Below are 20,089 nucleotides of genomic sequence, written 5' to 3'. Positions count from 1 at the left end.
AAAATGTATCGTGGAATCCGACGCCGTAGCTACATACATACTTGTCACCCAATGCGAAATGGTTAGAACTAAGTCTACCTAAGACCTAAGAAGAAGTACCTCAAAACGGAAATTCGCGTCATCACTTCGAGGAACGTTGTATGAATTAATGTCATTGTGATTCTCAAGCAACGATACTGAATCCGTTCTAGACGGATCAAATGCGACTTGGCTGCCCAATGGAAGCATATACCACCATACTCCAAGAAGGACAATATCGTAGTCTCATATAGGTTAAGCATATGTGATGGTTGCCCACTCCACCAGAATGCGGTAATAACACTGAGAAATTGATTCTCATTGTGCAGTTTTAATTGGATAATAAACTTGAGGCCTCCACACATTTATGCTATTAAACCAACCGCCGAGGTAACGAAAATATCGGGTAATATTAAACGTTTTGCCAAAAAAGTGCCGTACAATTTTTAAAGTCAAACATTTGATCAATTAGTTGGGTCTATATGTTTAAACAAAAGGATGCCGAGATGGGAATCTTTAAATAGACTATGCAAGATTATGTAAATGGTAATAATGATAGCAAAACATTATGTAGATTCACTATTCTTTACCTATAAATTTATCGTGGGATTTCTGATTAAATGGATTGCATACCTCATAAATAGAAACATCAAATATCAACGGCGATAATTCAGGCTATTGCATTGAATCGTTCTTCCTGGATCTACGCAGACTGACTATTCCGATATACTTGAGCCTTAATTTAAACTCAGGTATTATACTATGCAGATCAAAACCGAGAATGGATATGACGCTCAGTAAAAGTAAGAGAGCATAAGAGATAATATATGTTTGGAACATAAAAATCAAACACTCACCTATAAACACAAATATCTGATGATGGGAATAGCGTAACAGCATGGATATTGAAATTGTCTAAAAAGAGAAAGAGAGTGACACCAGTTTTACATCCCCATTTTTCCAAGTTCAACGAACAAACACGTTTCGACGGGTTGTCACTTACGAATAGAACCATTATAAAGAATGCAGCAGTGTACGATCCACGACCCATCCACCAGACCGACACAAACCGGAAGTGTTCACCGGTGATAACATTTCGCAGATAACCCTTGTTGTCTTCCTGTTCGGCCAGCACCTTAACCGATGCCATCAAGATATCATCGTAGCCGAGGAAATGTTTCAAAATCAACCGGCTGAAAGAATCACCGAAACACTTGTTCACCTGAGGATCGAGTCGTACGACCGCCACCGGAATGTTCAACCGCTGCCTTGTTGCAGCCGAAAGTCGTAGAAATCCATACTCGAGTGAATATTCCACGATGTATTGGTCGGCTGATAGCACTAAAATGAGAGATACAAAATAAAGCTAAACCAGAAAAAAACGTTTCCCCTAGTTTAATGAATGCTTACCAGCATTACGCAGTTTTTCCATGACCGGTACATCTGACTTCAATTCCTCCCCGCCGAGAACTGTTGGGTGAACATCCAGCAATTTATTGATGGTTTCATTGGTATACACTACCACATTGTCCTGCTGGTGTGCCGCATTCGCTTCCACGGACATTGAAACATGATTGGCTTCCTTCGGAACAGAATCAGGCTCATTCTCTTCGATTGCTCCACCACCCGGAAACGGTGTACTGTTTATAGTCACTCCGGTAAGATTCTCGGTGACAACAGCATTATCCTGCCGCGTGGTCGAATAAAGATCCGACGTCATCGGTTCGTGTCCGTACGATGCCTTTTCGTTCGGTAGCGGACTGCTGTTGGCATAACTGTGCTGCACCAACACGTCCGCACCGTTTTGATTGTGTTCCTCTTCGTGGGGAAGCGTCGTCGAAGGATCAATACTGATCATTCCGTTCTTCAGCGTGTTCCGCAGCACATTCACATCTCCCTCGTCGAGAATCTCCGAGGACGGTGGCTTGTTTGTGTCGTACTCACTTTGGCTAAGGCTTGCAATTTCCACACTACAATAAAGCGCAAGAGATTTATCTTACTCTAATAATGTGTGACGTTACATCTGCCGCACACGTGAGCTTACCGCAAAATGCCATCGCGTGGCCAGTGATCTTTCACGTGCTCCAGGCACGTCGTTGGTGTTTGCGAAAAGCGAACATGAATGTAGGCAAGGATGAAAAACGCCGTCAACGCTTTCAACAGCATCATTAGCTCAATCGCACGCCGAACCGGTCTGCAAACGGAAGAAAAACGCACATATTAAAACCTCAGCCTGCCTTTTTTGTCACTTCCTTAGGATTTCCATTCCACTGCCCTGACGTCAATTTAGGTAAGCACAAACCCACACATTCGCGCACTTCCGAATACAGCGCGGGGCCAAATTAATGCAACCCCTCGCGGTCCGGTAATCAAATATGCACACACAAATGATCAGTGCGAGCCAGTGGCACCACCTGCTATCGGTCTGTCCACTGTGTGTCCTTCACGAACGTTAATGTGCCGGAACAAAAATATACCGTAACTGGTGGTAAGTTTTGGCAGTTGCATCTTACCGTGGTATGGTCTGCGCGTAAGCAATGGCCGTCTTGAAGAACAGTGCGTGAAACAGCCGATCGCGTACATTAATCAGGGGGTTCTGTGCGAGTAAGGAAAATGACATTGTAAACAAACGGCTTGTGTATTCATAACAATTGCGCCTTTTTCCATTCCTCCGTCTATCGCATCCTCTACTCGAACACTCCTTACCTGAACATTGTTTCTCGGTCGAGCGGGATTGATTAGTGGCGCACCGGGGATGGGATTGTTTTCTGGATTTACGTCCGGCGGCAGCACAATCGGTTCTGCCATCCTGTTCGGCCGGATTCAACTCAACCAGCACACCAAACGGGGCTTTTTATCAACCTTCCCCACAATCGCCGTTCGATTCAAGTACACTAGCGGATTGCTCTCTTATCACCGGACCGTGATTGTGACGAAATGTCTCGATATCAATTCAGGCAGCACCTGTAACGAAAATGGATAGCTATCATCTCGCAGGCTAATGGCTGGAGTAAACACGGACGGTGTAGTATTGTTTTGGTTCGAACATTGGAAAGCTCAAGTGCAATAGCAAAGGCGGCCGCTATACTGGTGCCTCTCGGTCTCAACACTTCCATTCACAACACACCGTAAGTAAAATGGCAACTAATTATGCTGATAAACGCCGTCATCGTTCAAAAGTGTATGTGTGAAACTTTCCACGAACAAGTTTGGGACTTTTCGCAGTTCACCTCGATGCAGCATAGAGCTAGTTAGCGCAAAATGCAGTACACATTGCTGTTTTCGCCCATGCCAAAGAACTCGCACCACATATTCGCATCGCACACACTCGATCGATGTTTTTGCAGCAACCCGCGCGGTTCCAGCACACACTGCTTACCACAGGAAAGAGCGATAAGTAGTTCTTGAGCAACGTCGCGTATCCACAACACGGCGGCGTAAAGATGACCGCTTCGGTGACCTGCAGTCGTCGTGACCGTCACCACCTTGCAACTACTTTTAAGCTGGTTTTGCCACTAATTCCTTCTTTTTCGCTCTACGTTTCACCGTCGGCCCCCTCGGTTGTTGACGCACATATCCAATGCGATGCGAGTAGTGGTGGTAAGGATGGATTTTTCGTGGGCTCGTACGTAGGATTGTGTACAGCGCTTGGACCGTGTGCAGTTTTTCGGGGCTATGTTCATCTTTTACACCCGTGGCCTACCTGCTGATGACGGCTGCACCATTTGCATCAGTTGGTGCGACTTTTCTTCTCCCGATAGCACTGCTAATTTACTTCAGATTTACTTAGATTGCTTACGAAAAGTTGTTTTTGCTTTGTGTTTTTCATATGTTGCTTTCTTTTATTTTTTCGCAACGAAACGTCACTTGTGTTGTAGTGGTGGGCCGATGACAATTGGCGGAACAGGCGTTCTTTCAGATGGAACATTCAGATCACAGTACGGAGCTAAAAATTTTATTGCCTAAACAAAGAAAGTAACGAGTATAAACCATTTTTTTTGATAAATATAAATAAATTATAAATTAATAAATTTTCGGATGCAAATCAAACCTGCCAACCAAATGTTCTGTAGAATGCAATACAGGTAGTCCCCAGGATACGCGGTTTTTCGGTTTACGTGGTTTACGCATATTCGGAGTTAAGCGGCTTTTGGAACTTTGATAGCTGAATTAGTTCATAGCACAAAATCTATTAAAAAATGTGAAAATTTTGCCAAAAATGTGAACATTTTGTTTGAAAGTTTCAATATTAGTTTTTAATTATAATGTATTCTTTCTTTCAAAACTAATAGCAGAGAAGGAAGTTGACTATCAAACTGTGAAATTTGAACGATTTTACCCATGAATTCGAGCTATGGCCAAGTTACATTAGAGATACACGGATTTTTCTTGAGTTTCAGCGGTCTGCTGTAATAGCCGCTATCTTGGAGACTGCTTGTAAACGAGTGTTGCACCAATATTCATCATATGCGGACTTTTCGCTGTTTATAGCTGTCCGCAATAAAAGCGTTTTTCGGGATCTGCATATAATTAAATTATTATTTAAAAGCAAAAAGCACTTTGCAGACAATTTTTCCCATAGTTCACAAGAAATTACCACAGTATATTCAACCATCAAGCTTCCCTGGACAACAACCTGTGATGCATGTTTGGTATAAACATACATCGTGATGGTATAATTTTTGCTATAATATATTTGTTGGTTCAAATCCTTCAAGCAAATTGCAATCCGAACGGATAAGAAAACGACTTGCTTACTTTTCAGGCACTAAAATCGCCAGATAATCACGGTCTTGACCTGCTACAGGAGTTCTCCGAACCACTCACGGTCACCGTCGCCTGCCAATCCATTATCCCGACCATTCTGGCCGACAACGCCATCACTCCATCTCAATTTGGTCCTACCAGGCCTCCTCTGACCATGGATGCGACAGTGAGTTTATCGTACATTTCGTGGTGCTTGTCATTGTATCGGCTCCTCCATTGTTCTTCCACATATAAGTACACATATAACATACATACCTGTTAATTCTATCGTGTTATCCTCCATGTACACAGTCTATCTCATAAGCAGTACGCCTTTTTATTCCATTCTCGTGTTTATTAGACAAAACATGTTTTCCAATACACATAGTTTCTACAGCACATTTGCTATGTATTCAGTACTGTTTCGATGCATTGGTGCAACCAGTTGCACTTTACACTCTCTGTCGGCACTGTGCATCATTTCTTACACCGCTTTTACTTTCATTTCTTTGCATGTCTGGTATTGTTTTGTTTACTTTATCTATTTTTTATTCTCCTTTTTGTCGCTTTGTTTTGATGTGCCAATTTTTCTTAACTTATAAACACACACAAGTTTCTTCCCCCTTCAACCGTTTCGGACTAAAAAGCAAAGCCATTACTTTTGCACTCGATCATACATTTCTCAATTCGATAAACAATTGCTTCGGCGCTTTTACCTACGAAACTGCTTCGAAAGTGACGAAACGTATGGCAGCAATGTAACACTCGTAAAAGGACGTACTTAAAGCAGGAAGAAAAGGAATAGGTTTAAAATGAAATCCACACGCAATGATATGCTTTTATTATTTCCTTTGAAGCTTTTGTCCAGTCCGTTTCATTTCAATGGCATGAGACTGAATGAAATTTCCACTTCACTTCTGTTTTGTTTGCTTTTGTTCATCCCTCCAGCCATCACGCCAACATTCCAGCGGAACGGATTACATTTTAGGACTACTTTTGCATACTTTCCCACATCCTGCTTTTACCTTCCAATGTGTGTGTGTCTGTGTTGTATGCACGATTTGTCTTCTCTCTTTTCTCTACAACAGTTCTATTGTAAACCTTACCATAATTTTCACACATTGTTTACAAACGCAATACATAAATGTATATTTATAGAGAGCGAGTGATGTATATAAGCAGGTTGATTTGTATTGTGTTGCACTTTCCTCCAGCCCGGGTTCAGGCGGTTAAAAGGCTTTTTAGCGTTTTGTTGTTTTGTTTTACATTCATTTTTCGCCATTTCCTTTGCGCTTTTGTTGTCATAAAATCTGTCGGTTGTGGGTGCATGATCGCAAGGAGACAAATTGTTGGCTTTGGGTGTTTTTGGTGTAGTATTCGTGAAGCTTTCTATGTACAGTACAAATGTACGGGTTGGGTGGATTAAGGGGAGATTTAAACACAATTCTCTTTTATATATTTTTTTGGTTTTTTAACGTTTAGTTTTGCTGTTTTATGTACGGTTTTTCTGTTTTTTAGTCTGTTTATTTGATAGCTTTTTTGGTTTGTTCTTTTTCTTCGGTTTTGTAGCGTGTTATAATTCGTTTTTATTTATTTTCCCCCTTAGTTTTACGCTTAGTATTGCCTTTTTAGTGTTAAGCGCTTTGCATGATCATTGGTTTAGCTAGCCTCTTATCGTGTCGATTTGTTATTCGTTATTGCTTGCTTAATAGCTTGTTTGGTTTGGTTTTGCTGGTCACCCCTCTTAACCTATGCAGTTTATACGGCCATCAAACGTAGCGCTTTGATGCTTTACTTTGCGATACAAAAAAAAACCTTTCCCTAGGCTGTTTTCGTTTCGATTGATTTCGTTTTTAATTCGAGTCAACAGTGGATGTTTATGGGTCAGGTTCGTGTTAAGCAGCAGGGGTTCACGCGTTATGATTTTTCAATCTGTTGCACTAAAAATTTACACACATTCAGGGTGGATTTCGTAATTAATACTTTACATCCTATCAGCACATAGCACAGCAATGTTTACTACTCCAGCTTATATGTTCTATTGTTCGCACACTCCATTGGTTTTGTTTGTTTGTTTCTTTTTAGTTAGTATCGCGCTATTTACAAAACATTTGACTGTTCTATGCAATTTTCTGCTATTTCTTTTGCTTTATTCATTTCTTCTTTTCCTTTTATTTTTTTTTTGCTAAGTTTTGCTTCTTCAGCGAAAGCAAACCCAATCCGGAGCGTTTCAGCTGCACACACACACACATGCACACCACATATACACACATACATACATACATTCATTCTCATTACTTACTTATGTTTTAACGGTTTTTTGTTGTTTTGTTTGCTGTTTTATCAAGTGTTTTGAGGCATGAAGCAGGTGAAACATTTTATATCCATCCCATCAGATAGATTAGAAAACCGAGTGTGTTTGTTTTTTTTGCGTACGCCCCAATGTAGAAAACTGTAATAGTTAACTTATGTGAACTTAAAAGGTTTATTTAATTTTTTCTCTGCTTCTAAATTTTTAAGAAACCCTTTGAATTAAGTGAAAGCAACATATGTTATCATACGTAAAATAAGTTGAAGCTGTTCGCTTCACTTACTAGAAATACATCTTAATTAGTGTTTTACTTCAACTTTCTCACTTTCTTGCATTGGTTGTCTGATATGCGGGTGTTACTGTTTATTGTTCAATTGTATGCTTTGCGTTGTTAGTCATATGCACTTAAAATTGCTTGATGAGGCTTCATTTTAATTTTAGACGTTTTAGGCTTAGCTTGCCCTCGAGTGTAACACGCACACACACGTATACACTCCCTCAAGTTCATTGCAGGCAAAGGCGAAGAAAAGAATTGACGAATTTTGATTGCTGTTTACGTTTTTGGATGGGAGGACGATAGGACTTTGGAATAATTGTAGGAGGATATTTGTCCTGTTATTGATGGTTGATGTTTTTTTTGTTGAAGCCAAAGTTTTTGCTTTATTTAAAGCTTGTTTATGTAGTCTCTTTTTGAGAATCAACAAAAAGTGAGAGAGAAAGTAATGCCAACGAAAACAATTCCCTATGGCAAATGCAACACTAAACAAGTGAAAGCAAATGAATAACCTTTTAAAAATACTATAACAAATGGAAAAAATAGAAATTATTTTCAATAAATTATAATTTAATGAAGTTCTATTTTGAGTTGAAATTAATGAATGCAAAGTGAATTTTTATTTGATACGTTGGAGGTAGCATTCCCCAAAATGTTCAAACCATCGAGCAGATACTTCCTGGTTCCGCACTTTCCAAGTATCCCACGTTCAGTGTCAGTGTCCTACATGCATTCTCGCAAACAGATACACTCAACTGCTGCAGCGTACCAATCGAATATCGGCCTGCATACCGTTCCAAGATCACTCATCCGCAGCTGGGAAAACCCTTTTTTAATTAAACCGGCCCTTCGTGAGCTCGTGGCCCGTGGAAGAACCTGCACTAGGTTCCTCCAACTGCTAGCGTGCTGCCCTTTCGAAGGATAATAAATCATTTCATCCTTTCTCATCTCTAAACTTCGTTTCATGCCGATCGCTCTGGAAGTAGAAACGCACACCCCATCCAGGTTTAGCGACCTGGGTCGGAATTTCCGGAAAATGGAACTAGAAAAACACCCGTTAATAATGCCCGGTTCATACGTGCGTATAAATTTGGTCTTAATTTATAGGTTCTCCGTACCAAAGGCTCACTCCGGTGTCTGAACCGTCTGAACTACCCGTTCAGAGGTAGAGAAACCCGGATTCTGCCCCAAAAGGTAGGTCATTGTTTATAGATTCTACATTTCCGGGTTGCTGCAGTGAATAGTTGGGTGAAGATTGGTGCCCCATCTCAAGGTGCGCACAGCGCATTGCTTGATCGTTCCTTTGAAGGTGAATCTACCTTCTCAAAGCGAAGTCACTGTGGATGGTGAGAGGTCTGGTGTGAAGTTGTATTCAATCTAAATCCAACACCAGACGTTTGGGATAAAAGCGCCAAAAAGCTTCCATGGTTCGTGATAGAAAGAAAATAGAAAATTTTCCCTAACTAAGGAAAATTGTTTCTCATTTCCTGTAACACTATCAAACCATCGTGTTGCCATCCCCGTGTCGATCGATCGATCAAGCAAAAAAAAAAATGGAGTAAATGGAGAATAAAAACTTTGCATTTTGCTGTCTCCTGTATTGAGCCTGTATCAGCAAAGTTGTGGCATATGAGGTGCATCCACACCAGCCTGTCCCATCAATCCACAATAAACATTAGCGGGCGAAAACTCTCTTCCGAAAACTTCCTTGCATATTCTCCCGTGGGAGTGAAAAACTTTCCCCTTAACATCCTGGACCTCCTGCTCGGTGAAATGGTTTGAACTTTAATGCGATCCCTCCCCAGTGAGGAGCAACTGGAAACCGTTATCTGCGCTACAGCACCTCGTAAACGTAAGTTTTTTAATCCGAATCAGTTAATCCATGAATTCAAAATAGCAGCAAGTCAATTTGATGCGAACATCGCCGGTCTTGGAAGCTGTTGTTGTTTCCTGCAGGAGATAGGGAATGGGGCACACAGAGGGATAAAAGTGTGCATCCTCTCCTTATCCTCCATCCATTATGCAAAACTTGCCCAGTAAAACTAGTGGCGTGGTCGTCAAGCTCATTTTCGATCGTTTTTACCGCGATGCCCGTGGTACTGCAGTGTGTTCGGCAAAAGTAAAAAAACACACCATCCAGGTTGATTAGATTGCGTTATCTAGACGTCTGGCGAGGAAAAAACGGGAGAAAACGGTGCCGGGTGGAAAGTGCTGAGAAGTGAAAAACTTTCTGCTCTGATCCGTAAAATAGTCTCGCACCGGAGGGATGGAAAAACTCGACGGAAACGGAAGAGAACAATGAAACTGACCAGGCGCCTCCATCGTAAAGAGAGTTTGGTGTTTCCTATTTTCCAACGGCTCCAAGAGATTAAACATTATAATACTCACTTATGGAAAACATTTTTACGATGCAAGCGGCTTGGAATATTGGAAAAGTTGTGAATGCATTAAACCTGCAGTTTAACCCAACAGCGCTAACGGAGCTCGTGGTTTTTCCCCGGGAGAACGATTCTACCTTCCGTTTTCCTTTCCATTTCTCGTTTCACCTCTCGAAGACATTTTCTTATCGCAAGCAAACCGCTCACAAACGGTTGTGGTCCACCGCTTGCCATCGATCTACACGCAAACGTTCGATTTATGCTTGATAAATTACACATTCCGATGACAGCTGTCCATTGTCACGCGTACGTTACAAAGCGAAGCAGTGCTTTGCTCCGTTACGCACTGGATGCATTGTGTTTTTTCTTTTCGATCGGTAACACGAACAAAGGACACAACCTATCTGCCACCGAACAGGATATTGTTTCGTTTCTTCTGTGCGATTTTCTTTTTTTGTTTGTTTGTTCCTCCACCTCCACCCGTTCGATTGCTAACGATAATCGAGTCGATGGTAGACGGTTCGGTTTGAAACGTCACATTTGCTTGGTGTTTGTTTGCGTGCATGTATGCATGTGTGTGTGTGTTTTTGACGCACGTCGAAACGCTGTCGGAAGGTTTGCCGGTGGGCGTTGGCGTAATATCCGCTTCTATTTTTGCTAAATATCGCCCACCGGTGCGATAAGACACGAGATATGGCTGTGTTAGAAAAAGGTAGGGGGCGAATCTGTGCCCACCAGACAATGTTCAAACCGATAGTCGAAAGGTTAAAGGGAAGCGATCAAACGTTGGATTTCAAGACGTTCATCATGAAAATGTCCCAAATTGTTACTTGTTTGCTACTGGGAACGGAGCGGATGCCATCTTAATGGAACGACATGCTCATTAAATTGCACGTGTCTTTCGATTTGAAGATGTAAGTACATTGGTCTATAATTACAGGATGGCTATTTTTGAAGTTGCTAAAAAACAAAATAAACGAAGAAATGACTTCACTGGAATTCTTTTGGCAGCGGCTCAAGGTCTGTGCAGGATAAAGGTCGAGTAATAGCCAAGATAGAGGTTCGCCATTTTGGATTTCATTTGACGTTTGGTCGCCCGTGTAAGATTCCTTGCGTCTAGCCCACTTGTTTACTATATCGCAAAGCTTCACAATTAGCTTGGTCGTTAAAGTTTTCCTTCGTTTTGAATGCTTTTTACATAAAACAGCAAACTGTTGATGGTTTTATAAAGTGGTGTGTGGTCATCACCTATTAGTGTACTGAACCAAGAGTTGATCACACGGTACCGGACTTTCACGTCGTACTGTGAATCGGGAGATATGATGAGCTTCATCCTCTTCCTCATATGTGAAGAGCCTCACCTACTCGTTGCCAAATGATTGCTTCACAAAATCCGATTCTCTGCCTTTGCACCTGCCTTGAACACCAATCATACTTAACACCAATCGCCAATTATTCCGGACTAAAATCGAAAAACAGCGACACAAATTTCCAACCAAATCTAAAACAGCAAAAATCTTGTTGCTACGATCGGTCCGTTTAGTCAACACAACTACACACAAAACATTTCAATGGAAAAGGGCGTCCAAACGTCAAATCACGAGTAACGAACTTTTGGCTACTTGTCAAATCGCTCTATATTACTCGACCTCTATCCTGGACTTTTGAATCACCTCCACTAACATTCTGTCAACTCGCAACTCACAAGAAGTTAAATATGTTTTTTTTATACTAAATATTAAAAAAGTTAACAAAAAAAAATTTGAACTTGACACAAATAAAACTAAACCGTAAAGGAATTGATTTCACTCACTTACCTTTGCCCTCTCTCAACGACAGGCCTGTTTTCCTGTTTCATCATTTCACTGCGTCCTATCTGCGTCTACATTTACAAAAACTGTTAAGTTCTAAAATCGGTGTCTGTGGTTTATGTCACTAACATTCATACTTTTCGCCAAATTGTTTCATCGTCACCTCATTCTTTCGTTCCTTCCATTCATTAAATGTTGGTTTTTTGTTATTCGCGGGGTTGTTTCGTTTACTCTTCACAGTTCCATTCATTCCCAGCTTCGTACACACGCCATTCGTGCCTGCTAGTGGTAATGCTCCATTTTATTTTTCCTCCATTTGCTTTGCTTCTTCGCTAAACACAAACAAACACACGGACACACACACGCCTTATCCGCTAAAGCTTGCTTTGTTTGTTTACAGTGGTTTTTGGGTGTGTGTGTTTTATGCTCATTAATAAATATTGTTTTCGCTTGTTTCTATACACTGAGAAATTTAACTATACGGCCGTTTTTCTCATCCTTTCTTGTTCTCCGTTTGGACGTTTGTGTACGCGCGCGTGTGTGTGTGTAGGTGAGTCTTTTAACTTACTTCGCTAATATGTTGCTTCACTTTGGTTTGTTTAGCTTTCCTACTTGTTGTTCGTTTGTATCTCTGTGACGGGTGTGTTTGTTGTGTGTTTTAATTACCTTTGTTTAGCCTATAACCTATCAGTTGGTGCAATCATTCCCGTCTATACACCATTGTCTACAGGACACCTGGCATGCTTTGGTGGGATGCCGTGCGATACTTTACTCTCCGCGCGAAACGTTCCACGGCGGATGTGACCAATCCGGTGGATGGCGGAGTATCTAGGGACGGACGGTAGGCACCGAGGACATCTACCTTCATGGGGCGCCCGGTTCGACGTTGTGTGCCGTGCCCAGTATCGTTGCGTCAAAGTTCAACCGCAGCTCGCCGGCCAGGATGAGCTCCGAGATGCAGCCCACCATACCGGTCCGGTACCTCTGGCGGGTGTAATGAGCCGCTGCCGGCAGTCCACCTGTGCACGGGAATGCAAATATATTAAATATTCAAATTAGTTAATTTCGAATCGCTCGCCCGCCTGGCTGGAACCCTGGCGGTGAGAAGGACACGTGCACTTGGTGGAAGGGCGGAAAAGCGTGGGAAAACAAATCGAACGACAGTCGGTGGAAGGTGTGTGATTGCGGTTGTGTTTCTTGCTCGACCTCACACACACCTCTCCCTTCCTTGGCATCGGTCGGCAGCTTCCTGCTACGTATTGTAGGCGAGTGCAACACAGTGGCCAACACATTTTTTCCCCGCATGCCGGAGATAGGATATTCAGATTGAATTCCGAAGCAGATGGTAACGGTGAAATTGTAGAACCCGAACCCGGTGCGTCCCAATCCAACTGGCGCAAAGATTTTATGTAAATCCGGCACACAACGTTGGCCCAAAAATTGTCACGACGACGACCCGTATGGGCCGAAACTGCCAGCACAGGGGGCAACATATTCGATCGGAATATCCATACCGGGAGGGGTGGGAGATTGTGAGAGGCAATTGAATGGAATCCATTCGGAAGGACCATTGCCGCAGTGACCAGATTAGGGTAACACCCTTTTGCTATCAGCGTACAGCGTAAAATCAATTTCGTTGTGGAGAAATGGAGAAATTAAAACGTTTGGTCGAAAAATCATGCAAACGAGCGGGGATACCGAGAGTGACATTCGCCGTTAGATTGAACGGACAGTGGCTGAAACTTAGTACGGGGTACTTAGGTAAATTGAAAGATTTTAAACGGTGGATTATTAAATTTAAGGCAACTAGTAATACACATTTAATCAGCACTTTAACTAAGTAAATATGTTTTTTTAGATTTTGTGTGGAAGGGTTCCAGGTAGTTATTAAAAACACAAGTTGCCAGATCTTTTTAAATTAATTGAGCTGACAAAAGTAGTCTTTCGTCTATAACTTTCATTTTTATTTCGTTCGTATTTAGAATGGTCATGCCGTTTCGACTTATTTTAGCCGCGTAGCTAGATAGTCCTTGTTACGGGGGTATGATCCGCATGGGATTTTGTGAAGACCGGCGCTGCTAACAATACACCACCGAACCGCGCCCTCTATTAATCGTCTTTTGCGGGGAATTTTAATTATTGGTTTTAAAATAAGTCATGAGATATGGTGCTTATGCTTATCGACAACCGGTAAGTGTGTACAGAGAAACTTTGCCGAGTTAAACTAAATCTCAGCAATGCTTCCGCCACTGTGAAAATTTAGATATCGCTCAATGACGTTGAATTGGAGGAATTAAATTAGGAAAAACTACTAGAAGTTGTTGAAGAATACTATCGAAATCAAAAATTCAGACTAAACTAACCATTGCGGGAAAATTTACAGTTTAGTATGACAAACCTTTTGGTCCTATACACGGAGGGCGAAAATTTTTTACGAAAAAGATAATATAGCGTCTACGCTTATTGATGTAATCTCTAAAAATTACACTAACAACTAGTCTTAGGCCCTCCGACCAAAGGACGCCGCAGACGGTCTGTCTGAATCTCGGAATATTCTGAAAGTAAAACCCGCCGAAAAAGGAGGATAAGAGGGACCCCAAAATGTTGCAGCTATTCCTTCCGAGTTCACCCCAAGTAAGGTGCATCCTAATGGTGGGAGAAGGAAATGTTTCCCTACCACATAGCATAACAATTGTTGAACTATTAGCGTCTAAGTTTGGTCTATAAAATATACGGCCTGGCCGTTCTTCCGTTAAATAAATAAATAAAAAAACTAGTCTTCGGCCCCAACCAATGGTACATATTGCTCTTTTATATTACTTATACTTCATGTTATAAGAAAAGATAGAACTATAACTAGATTCCTGAATTGCTTCGAAAATTTTTCATTAATTTATATACATTTCGTCAACATCTCATCACATCATCATCATTCAAAAACAGACAAAATAATCCGATTTTTATTTGTTTTTCGCAAGTTGCGCAACGAATACTTTTACTGATATGAACAATATTGAAAGTATGTTCGGAACCATTAGCAACCAGTACCATCGATCATATCGACAACCTAAAGCAAAAAAACCGTCTTTACCGTTCAACGACCAACATAAAGCTATTTAAAGTTTCTCCCTGCCGGAATGCCCAAAAAGGTTTTCCCTTGCCCAAGGACGTATGGTGTGCTCTTGGCTCTTAAGCTATTCACCATATGCGCGGGTCACGCAAAAACATTTCAAATTCCCTGCCAATATCGTCCACCCACCTTCCACAGCCTCGATCCCAACATCCAGTTTTGGCGGGCCCGGAATGGGATTATATTATGCTGGACGAGTTAATTAATAACAAAATTAGTTCCCCGGCACTTCGATACAACGGTACCAGGTTTGATTAGTTTCGTTGTTGGGAAATTAGTGAATCCCAGTTTTCGAACCCCGCACACAAACAGGCACACGGTATCGGTTCGACTCGGTGCGGATACAACGCAAACAGAACACCAAAGTGCGTTCACATACCGCACACTGTCAGCCATGCCAGCCTGTGGCAAGGGGCATCCGGATCAGAATATCACAATGCTGAATTTTAATATTCTGCGTCACAAAAGGTTTGGGAATTGGGCGGGTAAGCACTGTACGTGATGCTGCGGTTTCAGCAAAAAACAAAAATCGTGGTATCTAAATGGTGCCATGATAGTGTGGTGACTTTTGGCAGCCGGCAGAATAGCGCTCACTAGAGCGTGCCAATCATGGATTGCACAACGTGTTTGGTGTGAAGCTTTTTGAACGATCGCTTACAGGGAAGCTCGTACTCGCTGCAAATCGGCACAATGCAACCGTGATGCAACAAGAGACGGAAAAGCGGTGGAATTCATTTGAACGGTTGTTGCATCACGTGCATTAGTTTAAATCTATCAATGAAAAACATTTTACCATTGCAATGCACTATTTCACTCAATGATGCCAAGTACGAGCAGATGCAATTTGAATCAATTATTTGTTGATCTATGATTCCGAGAATGGTAGATTTATACACGCGAGTGTAGTTGTACCAACGGAGAAGAGAGAATTTATACTGGAGTGGTTAAGGCAAAACAGTAACTGAATTTTAATTATGAACTCCATACCATTTGGTACCAATAATGTAAAATGGGATATTCATTTGAAAATCGAGTTACTCGTTTGGTTCGAGTTTAATTGTTTTATATTCTGGTTAATTAAAATGCCGTTAATCTGTAGTGCGGAATTGTTGACTATGAAATTTATATGCTTATGAAAAGAATTACTTATTTATAAATTTTTAGGCGATTCCTCGGACTGTTGTTCGACGAGTTCGTTCACTTATTCGCTTTCAGACTCATAGATTTTCCCAGAGACACAATATCCTCCATCTCTGATGATTTAGGTTAGAATTCCTCGAAGACCCTTTTGATCTACAACCTCAGATTTATCCCATACAGTGGTTTGGGCTCTCGTTGTACCTAATAAACAGGCTTGATTAATAATTCTTAGATATACCGCAAGTGTAACAGAGGTACCTTCCAGAACTACCAAGAAGTGAGAAGAGTCCGATTTGCGGAATAGAGGTAAAACAAGCACATTAATTCGGAAAAATTCGAAGTTTCCTGCAAAAGATGATTTATTTGTTCTGTATTTATCTGTGCATGACGTCGTTTGCTTTAAAGCTCGACAATGATTTTCTATAATTCTCTCAAATAACAACAGTTTTCAGTGGATTCGGATATAAAAATGTGTATTTGCGAAAGAAAACAAAATCCTCTTTGCAGTCTTCTTAAAGGGCATAACGATTTTTTTAAAGTATCCAGACGTCACCACCGTCTGACGTTTAGAACCGTGGAATGACATCAGTCAGTGAGAAAAGCCATAAAGAGCAAGCGTTGATTTTCTGGATAACACGCGGAGGAAAATACACAAACAAGTTGGAAATTATTCAAATAATCTGTACAGGCAGTCCCCGAGATACGCGGTTCCTCTTAAACGCGGATTCGAAGATACGCGGTTTTTGGAAATTTGACAGCTGAGCTAGTTTATAGCACAAATTTAAGTAAAATGGTACAAAATTATTCGAAAATACTATTCTGTGGCATATAAAAGATTTGTTTTTAACTTATTTGAATACAGGCAGTCCCCGAGATATGCGGTTCCTCTTATATGCGGATTTGGAGATACGCGGTTTTTGGAAATTTGACTAGTTTATAGCACAAATTTAAGTAAAATGGTACAAAATTGGTCAAAAATACCTTTTATGTCATATAAAACATTTGTTTTTAACTTATTTTAATGCAATCTTTCTAAATATCGCCTGATTCGCTGCATAATTTAAATGCAGAGAAGGAAGTCGACTCTGTGGCTTTGAGGTATAAACGAAATTGCACCAGGAATTTCCACTTACGCGGAAATTCGAGTAACGCAGATTTTCGAGTATCTCGGGGACTGCCTGTACTCGGATTAAAAAAAAACAAAACTAAGCTAAACAGCAGTATAATATTTGCCGGTTACTGCTATAACTTTCATATTCTTCTACTTAACATTCGCTTAAATCATGTAAGCAAAAATTAATAAAAACATTTGTTGTACGATAAACAATCAACGATCATTGTTATGTTACTGACTGACGTTGTTTAAGTATCGGAGTATAAAGGCAATAAAAGTACGCATAAAAAGAATCGATCTTTACAACATTATTAATAGAAAGGGCCTTGTGTTGCTGTACTGAATAATCTGTTTCTCTCCTCGTTCCCTCCCTCTGACCTAAAATTATCACGCAGTCGGGGCAGAACTGTAGCTGTGCTTTATGTGTGCCAATAAATTTGACTACCATCAGTGTAATCACACGGTGCAAGTGTGAGCAAAGTTTGACAGAAATGTTTTATTTGTCCAGCACACGACACCAGCTGGACATTAGCTCCCAACGTGACGCGATCGCCGATAGCACGATAGGAACCTGCCTGGGGGGTGTGGTAGGTGCACACCCCAAAGTGCAATAAATAAATCAACTTTTGTTCGTAAAATTTTCAATAACCATTTGCTACCGCTGCTGCTCATTTTGCCCATGGAGTGTGGTATGATGAATGGTCAACATGGAGGGGAGCTCATTCTTCGCTAGCAAACGTCACCGAATGATGACGGTGATGATGGTCACAAAGGAACGAAATTGAGAATAATAAAAATGTCCCGACAAAGAAAAACACCCTTGGAACCGGACGAGCGTGGATGCAGCTTCGTTCGGTGGGAACTTCTTTCGGACGGCAATGAAATGTATGCTTTCAAGTATGCTGTTGAGTGGTGCCGTCATCCTGCAACATGGAAACTATATAAATGTTCATTTCTTTATCCTTTTCCCGTGCACTTCTACCTCCCGCACGTTCTGCCCTTTATCACGATGTTCTACAGTACCATCGTGTACGTGATACCAGCCCGGTTCCAGAAGGATGGACGAGAGATAGTGGCTCCCTCTCGAGAATGCCGGCTGTTCCACGAATGATTACTCGATGTCATCCGTGAGATTGGAGTGACAATGGACGTTCCGGTGGAACGGTGAAGGGAAAAGCGACGAACCCATGCACCCAGCGCAGTGCAGCCAGGGTGCAAGCGGGGCGAATTTGGTAAAATACTCATCCACACACTCCGCACGTGTACGCTCGTATAACAAATGAAGATATCATTTCGTTTGCGAGGATACACTTCCACAGCTTACCTGTAGCGGCAACCACACCATCACCGCCGCGGAAAATGACGCTCATGAATGTCGACGAATGCAACTGTTGAGTGTGCTTTATAAAGGCGAAATAAAAATGGCACATCCGTGCGAATCATAAATTTTCCCTCCTCCGGTCTCTACCCATTGGCTGTCACCCCCCGGGGCAGTCGAGGTCGCATGTTCGAACGCTGTGCCCAATTTCGTGTCGTGTTTAACCGGTGTGATGTTTGCTTTAACCGATTGCCGTTTGCCGACTGCGGCAAAGCAGTACCAGCAGAACAATATAATAAGCGCACGTTTCGCCACCATGTGACACTTAGCATCGTACCGCAACTATTTGTGGGCAGCAGTATGTGGGCCAAGCGGAATGCGGGGTTGCATAGCGCCGGTGACAAGTGCAACGTTGTTGCAACGAGCGCATTTGCAAACGTAATCGATTGCAATAAAAATTGTAATAGCACAGTTTGCCTTTATGTGCGTTTCATGCTGTGTTTTTTTTTGTTCTACAGAGAAAATGACATGATTGTTGTTTGCGATATTAAGGGACGAATAAAAACGTTATACCGTATGGGTTGGTTTTTTTATATCACACATCAAACATGGTTTAGTGTCCATAATGATTGCAATGATAGTGTGGTGAATGTATTTCGATTGTTTATCGCTATACAAATTTTAGTTAGAGGCGACGCATAACGTTTCCATGGTAACATTATTTCCTACATCCAAGGATCTTTTTTTGGTGTGAAGCATTTTTGATTTCACATATCTTCTTTAAACTCCTTTCTTTCAACGCCTTCTATGATCCCCCTCTATGAGCCAACAATTTATTTCTCCATGTATAATTTGGTTTTATCAAATGGAAGTTGATTTTTACAGGCATCGACGTCCACAGACGCGCAATTTGAGAATGTTTTTAATTGTTGTCCTTTGGTAGTCGCGCGTTTTCTAGCAGTATTATTTACAAGATATTCAAAAAGATTTTAATTTTGATCGGTGATACAGTTTCCCCATCATGTGCCGCCTTCCATGTGTCAAGTGAGCGCAGGACTCACTATCCGGATTAATACAAATCAAGGAAGACCAGAACTGACCCTTGAACCCACAAAGGTAGCACCATAGAAAAGGATACCATGTTTTACAGCATCTTATATTATATAGGAATTTAAGATGCTGTATTACTGCTCGATTCGCTGCAATTCTTCATAATTGTACCATCTGATACTACTGTTTCATGGGCAGTTGTTGTTGTTGTGCTCTATTGTTTACTTCTCTGTTTATATAGAGCAAATTTTATCAAACCAAACAACCAAGAGTCTGGAGACGCAGAATTTTGTGGAGTCAAGTACCAATGGTCAAGACGAGATCAATTGCAAATAGGCAAAATAAGTAATATCGCCATAAACTTCAGGAAAACACCTTTCAAATGAAAGGCTCGGTTAAATCATAGTCAACAATCGTCAGTTCAAATCATACCAGCCAAGAGCACTGGCTGCCATCATCATATGGATCCTTGTACTTCACCGAATATTTCGGGTTTGCGAATGCAGTCCATGTTTCGAGTTTTTGAAGGACGAGAACATTTTTAGTGGGGCTTTTTTTTGCAGATCGGCTGTGCTTTAAGATTCCATTACACAAGCTGAGCACTTTATTTACCCTTAACCTGGATAGTTGTGCATCTGATAAAATGGCACCGTATGAAATCTAATCATGTATATGCCTGTTATTGGAATGGTATGACTCAAATATACTATATCTGTGAAAGAAATCAGAAAAATTCATGGGTAATCAGTAGTATCTGGATGAGGATACCTACTAGACCTTGGGCACATACAGTTTTCTA

General features: G+C 41.3%; 2 protein-coding genes across 2 annotated transcripts in view; both read right to left on the bottom strand.

Moving 5' to 3' along the window:
- The window catches only part of LOC128300907 (uncharacterized), a 53,757-nt gene extending 49,901 nt beyond the window's left edge, over positions 1–3,856 (bottom strand). The window contains exons 1-7 of the mRNA XM_053037155.1: positions 3,722–3,856; positions 2,725–2,982; positions 2,532–2,614; positions 2,063–2,212; positions 1,429–1,988; positions 1,022–1,359; positions 876–933 (exon numbers count right to left, since the gene is read on the bottom strand). Of these exons, the coding sequence (XP_052893115.1) occupies positions 876–933; positions 1,022–1,359; positions 1,429–1,988; positions 2,063–2,212; positions 2,532–2,614; positions 2,725–2,826 (1,291 nt within the window). The 5' untranslated portion in view covers positions 2,827–2,982; positions 3,722–3,856. The remainder of the gene's footprint in view (positions 1–875; positions 934–1,021; positions 1,360–1,428; positions 1,989–2,062; positions 2,213–2,531; positions 2,615–2,724; positions 2,983–3,721) is intronic.
- An 8,546-nt stretch (positions 3,857–12,402) lies between these two features.
- Positions 12,403–20,089, bottom strand: part of LOC128300810 (uncharacterized) — a 135,779-nt gene continuing 128,092 nt past the window's right edge. The window contains exon 17 of the mRNA XM_053037008.1: positions 12,403–12,557. Within this exon, the coding sequence (XP_052892968.1) occupies positions 12,403–12,557 (155 nt within the window). The remainder of the gene's footprint in view (positions 12,558–20,089) is intronic.

The sequence above is a fragment of the Anopheles moucheti genome, chromosome 3 (assembly GCF_943734755.1).
Source record: "Anopheles moucheti chromosome 3, idAnoMoucSN_F20_07, whole genome shotgun sequence".
Taxonomy (NCBI): Eukaryota; Metazoa; Arthropoda; class Insecta; order Diptera; family Culicidae; genus Anopheles; species Anopheles moucheti.
The sequence above is the reverse complement of the archived record's forward strand: the minus strand, read 5'-3'. Positions and strand labels throughout refer to the sequence as shown.